The sequence below is a fragment of the Lathyrus oleraceus genome, chromosome 7 (genome assembly GCF_024323335.1).
Source record: "Lathyrus oleraceus cultivar Zhongwan6 chromosome 7, CAAS_Psat_ZW6_1.0, whole genome shotgun sequence".
Lineage (NCBI taxonomy): Eukaryota > Viridiplantae > Streptophyta > Magnoliopsida > Fabales > Fabaceae > Lathyrus > Lathyrus oleraceus.
The window spans coordinates 218,424,529-218,431,948 of NC_066585.1; the positions used below are offsets into that span (position 1 = coordinate 218,424,529).

The 7,420-nt window shown below is 36.1% G+C and overlaps 1 protein-coding gene across 1 annotated transcript; it reads left to right on the plus strand.

The window, feature by feature from the left end:
- The first annotated feature begins 1,237 nt into the window (after window positions 1-1,237).
- On the plus strand, window positions 1,238-2,546 carry LOC127108210 (protein IRX15-LIKE). The gene has a single exon (XM_051045639.1). It carries the CDS (start codon window positions 1,438-1,440, stop codon window positions 2,368-2,370), a length of 933 nt encoding a protein of 310 aa, XP_050901596.1. The 5' UTR covers window positions 1,238-1,437; the 3' UTR covers window positions 2,371-2,546.
- Window positions 2,547-7,420: the final 4,874 nt, after the last annotated feature.

Consider the following 7,420-nt stretch of genomic DNA (forward strand, 5'->3'; position numbering starts at 1 on the left):
ACATCCCAAGAATTTTAATAGACCGTGGAATTCTATAAAGTCGGGAAGCGAGTTCCATACACATTCAAGACACAATCTGCCAGGGCTCTGGAGGGATTATCCAAGTCATAACTGTTATGATATTCATGAAACAATCAATGAGTGAATTCGTTACATAATGGTTAATGATGAATCAGTTACAAGTTATTGATGGACACTAAAACCTATTAAAAACTACGCCTCTTCAACATTCGAGTGAGGCAAGTCTCATTATATAAAAAGGTCCTTAAGGCCAAACAACAAGGGGGATCTGACCGATAATAAAACAAAAAGAAGGAAAACACGTGAAAACTTTGGACCACCAACAATGGTGGTCATTCATCCCTTCATAATATACCTCATACAGATAGGACGATCCCACCTGACCTGCTTCAGGCAGATTTACCCAAATAATATTTATCAGAAACATCTTGTAAATATTTTCATTTTTTTAAAAGTATTAACCTCTTAGATTGTGATATGTAATGAGCTCTAATAAAGGATATTTGTATATCATGATTTTAATGGAAGAGTTTGACGTTGTTATGTCTGAGTTTTCTCATATTAGGAAGTAATTTTTTGTTGTCTTGAGAGAAAGTGTTGTGTTTTTAAGGTCTAGTCTAGGATTGAAGTGTTGTTTTGTCATACACATTTGTAATACACATTGTTATTTTGTTATTTGGTGTTGAAATTGTGTTCTAACTTGTATTCATTTACATTGTTATTAATTATTTTGTAATGTATGAATAATTAAACATAAAGTTAGGTCGACAACTATACCTGTATGTATAGCCCAATAAAAATCTTGTAAAAACTAAATCAATCGAACCAACGCAGACCACATTGATTTGGTTTGATTCGGTTCGATTTTATTTATAAACATCAACCAAATCAAATCGAATCATACATTTATTTTTTTTATAATTCAAATGATTTTAATCGTTAAAACCGTCCAAATCGCATTGTGGATATCCCTTTTATATATGGTGAAAAAAATTTAAATTACTGGGGAGTCGTAATAAATACCTTGTTGGAGATTTTCTTTAACTTTGAAAATAAAAAAGTTAGTACAATAATGCATGTTTATTTTTTAGTATAAAATAAAACTTAGTATTGGAGGCAGATTTTCGTATACGTGTAGCATCTTGAATGGACCCACAGACGTGGTCCCCGGTATTTACATTAGCCACGACCTCTGCCTGGAGACGTGACCCCTTCTCAATCTCCTCCGCGATTCCTCTCTCTCTCTCTTAACTTCAATACACCCTCCGGCCCCATCATTCCCTTATTAGCCGGAACACTATTAATCCTACAATACTCCTACAAACAACCCTCAAAATTTTATCATTAATGTACACTCACCCACAGTACACACAGTTATAACACCCCTCTCCCTCTCTCTCTCTCTCTAAAACAAAAATGAAGAATAATTCAAATACCAAGCTTATCCTCCTCCACCCTTCTCTTCACAAACAACCCCCATCACCATCCTTTCTCTCTCACCGCCTCTGCCTCTCCTTCTTCCTCATCATTTTCTTCACCACACTCTTCATTCTCTCTCTCATCACAACCATCTCAACCTCCGCCGCTAACTCCGCCGCATCCTCCGCATCCTCCCCTCTCCCACTCTCCGTAACCAAAGCCCTCCTCCACTACGCTTCCCTCTCAAACTCCACCACCAAATCCATGTCCTTCACAGAGATCAACTCCATAGCAACCACTCTTCATCTTACACCAAACCCAAACTTCCTCATCTTCGGTCTAACCCACGAGTCACTACTTTGGTCTGCTTTGAATCACAACGGTCGCACTGTTTTCGTTGACGAAAACGAATACATGATCTCGAAATTCGAACAATCTAACCCCGGAATCGAAGCTTATGATGTTCAGTTCACAACTAAAGTTAGTGATTATCCTAAGCTTCTTTCTCAGGCGAAACAAGAGTCCAAACGAGAGTGTAAACCTGTCCAGAATCTCTTGTTCTCGGAATGTAAACTCGGAATCAACGATTTGCCGAACCATATTTACCAAATCTCTTGGGATGTGATTCTTGTGGATGGGCCAAGAGGGTATTTCCCGGCGGCACCCGGGAGAATGTCGGCGATTTTCACGGCGGGGGTGTTGGCTCGGAGTAAGAAAGTGGGGAAAACTCATGTTTTCGTCCATGATCTTGGGAGAGAGGTGGAGAAGATTTTCAGCTATGAGTTTCTTTGTGAAGAGAATTTGGTTAACAATGTGGATCAGTTGGGGCACTTTGTGGTGAAGAGTGAAAACAACAACGGTGGAAGTTCTGTGTTTTGCAGAAATTCCAGTTCTCCGTTGTCTGTGTCGGCGTCAAAAGATGTTGACTGAGGAATTATAGTTAATTCGAACAATATGTAAAATTGTGCATTTTTTTAGCTTTTCCTTTTTTTTATATATATATGGAGTATATTTTTAAAAGAAAAGAAATGTCATTTAATTTTGCTTTACAATGTTGGAATGCTTTTTCACCTAAAAAAAGGGGTGGGAAAAGCTTTACATATTTATTTTATATTATCTCCTTCAAATTGCTCTACCTTTTTATTTGTTCATTCAAAAAATAATAACTTAAGGTTAGACTTAGGTTGGTTTTTTTCAGTTTTTTAAAAAATGGATTTTTTTTAATTTTTGAAAATAGATTTTACAAAAATATTTTTTAAAATATTATAAAAAAATTAAATTTGTTTTTTAAAAATAAAAGATTAAATTTGATATATTATAATATAATTATTGAAAATTAAAACATGGTTAAAATTATAAGTTTTAAAAAAATTATATTTTAAAAATGATTTTTATATAAAATTATTTAAATTTTAAAATTAAGTAATTTTTTGAAATTTTAGTATTTTAAAAAAATTGATAAAATCATAAAATACTTAAAATCAAATTTTTATTAATATTTATATTTATTTTTTATGTAAAATTCATTAAAATATATTAAACTATAAAAATCACTTTAAAAAAAAGCCGACTTTAATTTCTTTTGATATTGTTCTGGTTTTTGATTTTGTGGATCATGCACACTCGTAGAGACAGACACAGCCGAAAATGAAACATGAAACACCCAAAAGAAACTAAAAGTTTTAAATAAGTATGAAAAAAGTGCGTGTATAAAATATGTAGTGTTCGTTTCATGCTCATTATTGAAATAAGATAAAGAATTGAATAAGGAGAGCATAAAGATATTGATATGATAAATTAGTATTATCATGTTTTAGTGCACACCTAATAAAAAAATAAAATTATTATTTTTTTATATTTATATAAGTTTAATATTAATATAATATAATACTATATTATTTTTAAATTACAAGAATCGGATTAGGAGAGATCACAACTACAATGAGAATTGAATATTACTTGATTACTTCTCTTGTTGTCTCTTATTCTCCTTTTTTCCTCCCTAACACTCTCCATTGGGGAGCCTTTTACACATCTCACATCCTAAGATCATTAAAAAGTGCTTCTTCAAGTTTCATGGTTAAATGATGCTAATAGCGTATGTCGTCATCATTATCGTGTAACATCCTCTCTATCAATTTTAGCCACTCCCATATAACCATGGAACTATCCTATATTTGTTACATCGACTGTACACACTGTCCAGAAACGTGTCTCCGAGAATCATATGATTCAGGCTCATATTCGTCTCATAAGTAGCAACTCGGTAATCGTTATCTTCAAAAAGTACCTGACACACCCGACTTTTCCTTATCGGCCCTAATGACCTATAACCCAGTCTTGATAATTTTGGGGTGTACATAAGCCCCCCGATCACGACGCCTAACAGGATGAAGTGTTCGAACAGAGAATCATGAAATTCTTTCTTCTTGATTGGGTTGTACTTCCATTCGGTTTGGTTTAATTCAGCAGTTACCTCGTAACATGCTGACGTATGATATTGGATTTTTAAGAGTAATGGTGATGACGTCTTGTCAGATCTCCTATTTCTCCTTGTCATAATGAATTTCATGGGGAAGCCAATCGCCAACATGACTCTAGTTTGATAGGATTTCCAAACCGTTTTATATTTCTTTCAATAAAATCCCAACTTTCTTTATTTCTTTGCTCATCATTCTCGATCCTTCTTCAAGATTGTTGTCCAAGTTCTTTGCGCTTTCTGCCAGTCGCTTGCACACACATATCTCAGGTATTACTCTTTTACCTTACTTATTTCTACTTAATTCTTTTATCATGGTTATAATATGTGAGTGCGATGATTCGGGAAATGTGTTGATTCCCCACAATGCCCAAGAGAGAAGCAAACTCTGGGATACATGCATGAAAGAATGTGAGGGCCATCTGGGCCAAGTAGAATCTGATCAGATCATTAAGGAAGTTTATGGCGATATTTTTTCACCTTGTAGCGAAACTGATTTGGGATCTTCATCATCAGGTTCTGTAGACATTGTGATGGAGATGACTGAATCTTTCATTGATCAAGAAGTCATAAGCTATGATCACAACACGATTAATGATAGTGAAATTTCTAAACTCTGATCTAACATGCAGATTTCTTCAACCGAGAACGAAGAAGATGTCGTACTGGAACCTTTTGTGGATCGTGAAAGAGTTTATATCACTCGACCAAGGGGAGTATCAGATGAATATTTTAATTTCTATTATTGGGTGTTTGAGGATTTTAAGATCCATATCCCTTTTATTGATTTCGAATCTGACCTCCTGAAAACCCTAAATACTGCCCCTTCACAATTACACCCAAATGGATGAGGCTTTATTAAAGCCTTTGAAATCGTCTGTGAGGCAGTTAACATAATCCCCACCTTGGGTTTGTTCTTTTCTTTCTTTGAGCTAAAAAGGGAAGACAAAGGAGGTTGGGTTTCCCTTAGTGAAATCCCAGGGAAAAGTTTCCTCTAGGCTTATACAACCAACTACAAAGGCTTCAAATACAAGTTTCTTCGGGTAAGAAATTGGAAAATATGCCCCCAAGTTATGTATGTGTTGGACGGGGGCCATCGGTTTTCTGATCTACTAGACGGATAACCCGTTACCGGTGTCCGATTTTGACTATGACAAGTTAGATGCTTTGGATATCCAAGCTTTAGCTATTCTAGATGTCTTCCGGGAAATAAAGGTCAAGGATTTAATAAACATGGCCGATGATCCGGAACAAATCTATAATTTCTTAGGTAATGCTTATATGTCTCTTAATATACTCTAGTGATCTCTTTATGTCACTCCTTTGAACTTATTTTCTCATTCCTTTTTAGCTAAAATGACGAGGTTTAAGCTGAAGGACCAGAAGAAGCTGATGGATGAAGTGAGGGTGAGGCGGGGAGAACAATATGCCTCCAAGATCGACTTATCTGATATTCAAACTTGGGCCCTCAAGAAAAGGAAAGTAGATGCTAGGAAAGAATCCTCAGGAGCTTCGGAACGCCAAGGCGACTCATTTCCCCCTCCTGGAGGCTCAAAGCCGAGTTCTTCTAAGAGTATGAAAACTTTGATGGGTGATCTTGTAAGTCACGCCGATTTGGCAGTCACCAACTTGATGCAGGATTCTGGTGGCAGCCATAAATCCAGTTCGTCAACCGAATTCAAGTTTTGGTCTAATAGCTTTAGTGGACTGAAGTTCTTCTATGACCGTCTAAATGCAACCGAGGATGTTGAGAAGGTGAAAACTATAGGGGCTCAACAGCTAACCCAAAACATTGGGGATGACCTGATGAGGTGTGTTGTTATGACCTGGGACTGTTTGAAGTCGGTGACGCCTATGAGCAGAATGAATTCCGTCAACAAAGGAGATAACTCAATTGAAGGATACTTTGAAGGTTCAAACCAACAAGGTAGGAGATTTGAACAAACAATTGTCGGGAGTGAAGAAATAGAAAAAAACTATGGAGTCTAAATGTATGGATCTTGAAGCAACCACAACCGGCTTGATCCAAGATGTAGAAAAGATCCGAGAGGTTAACGAGACATTAAAGAAATCTTTTTAAGAGGCCCGGGTGGACCTTCTTTCAGCCGGCGATGAAGCTTTTGAGAGAGCTAAAGCCCAAGCGTTATGCCTCTAACCCGACCTTAATGTGTCCGAGATGGACTTCTTCAAGACCGTGGTGGATGGTCGACTTGTAGATATGGAGGAAGCTTCTCCCAAATTCGAGGTTTCTAAGGATGCTGTGACTGGTGATCCAACCCCCAATGTTCAAGAGGGGGAGTAACACAATGCTTAAACTTATTTGTTTTTATCGTTAGTCATCCATGGCGATGCACTTTTGTAATGTTTGGATAATTTCTTTTTTCTTTCCAGTACAATGTTTTAAGCCCCTATGAGGCCTTTTAAAATGTATTATTATTGTCTTGTATGATTTTTATCACCGCTAATCCCTGATTATAGGTATAACCCTAGACGCGTCTTAGATTATTAAGGCTCGAATCTTAGTGATATGTACCTGGATCCGCGCCAGAGGCATGTCAACTCGGTTGTTTTAACAAAGCCAGATATCTCAAGTAAATAAAAATTGACCTGCCAGAGATTTTAATTAACTTGGACTTTTAGTTTGGTAAGAGGTTTTAATTAACATAACCCGGTCATAGGTTTCTATTTACTTGACCTTTTTTCCGTAGGTTCTTATTTACTTAGACTTTTGGTTTGGTCATAGCTTTTAATTAACATAACCAGGTCAGAGATTTTTATTTACTTGACCTTTTCTAGAGGTTCTTATTTACTTGGACTTTTAGTTTGGTCAGAGGTTTTAATTAACATAACCCAGTTAGAGGTTCTTATTTACTTGACATTTTTTCCAGAGGTTCTTATTTACTTGGACTTTTGTTTCGGTCAGAGATTTTATTTAAGATAACCCGACAAGAGTTTCTTATTTACTTGACCTTTTAATTAAAAGTTGGTAATATCAGGCATGCTCATCGTTCCTAGGACGAGCCCGGTTTGTTCCCTGTAAAAACTGAAAAGAGTAACACACATTAATATGCACTGGGGGTGCCTCATTAAAAACCCTGCCTTTGCAAGGGAAAATAGTGATACCCACAATTTTTATTTAATAAAAACATTACATAATTTTAACTATAATAAAATCTTAGGTTGGCGACATTCCAAGCTCTTGGTATTTCCACTCCTTCCAAACTTTTAAGTTTATAAGCTCTATTATTCAGCCTCTTCTTGATTCGGTAAGGCCCTTCCTAGTTCGGGGCGAGCTTTCCTTTCTTCTTTATATTTGTAACCTTTTTCAAAACCAGTTCGCCTTCTTGAAAGCTTCTTGGATAGACTCCGGTATTGAACCTCCTAGCCATTATTTATTTTGCTGTAAACTCTCTAACATGAGCCATTGTTCTAATCTCCTCTACAAGGTCAACCGAGTTGTCTAATCCTTCCTCATTAAGATTATTATCGAAATTTATTTGA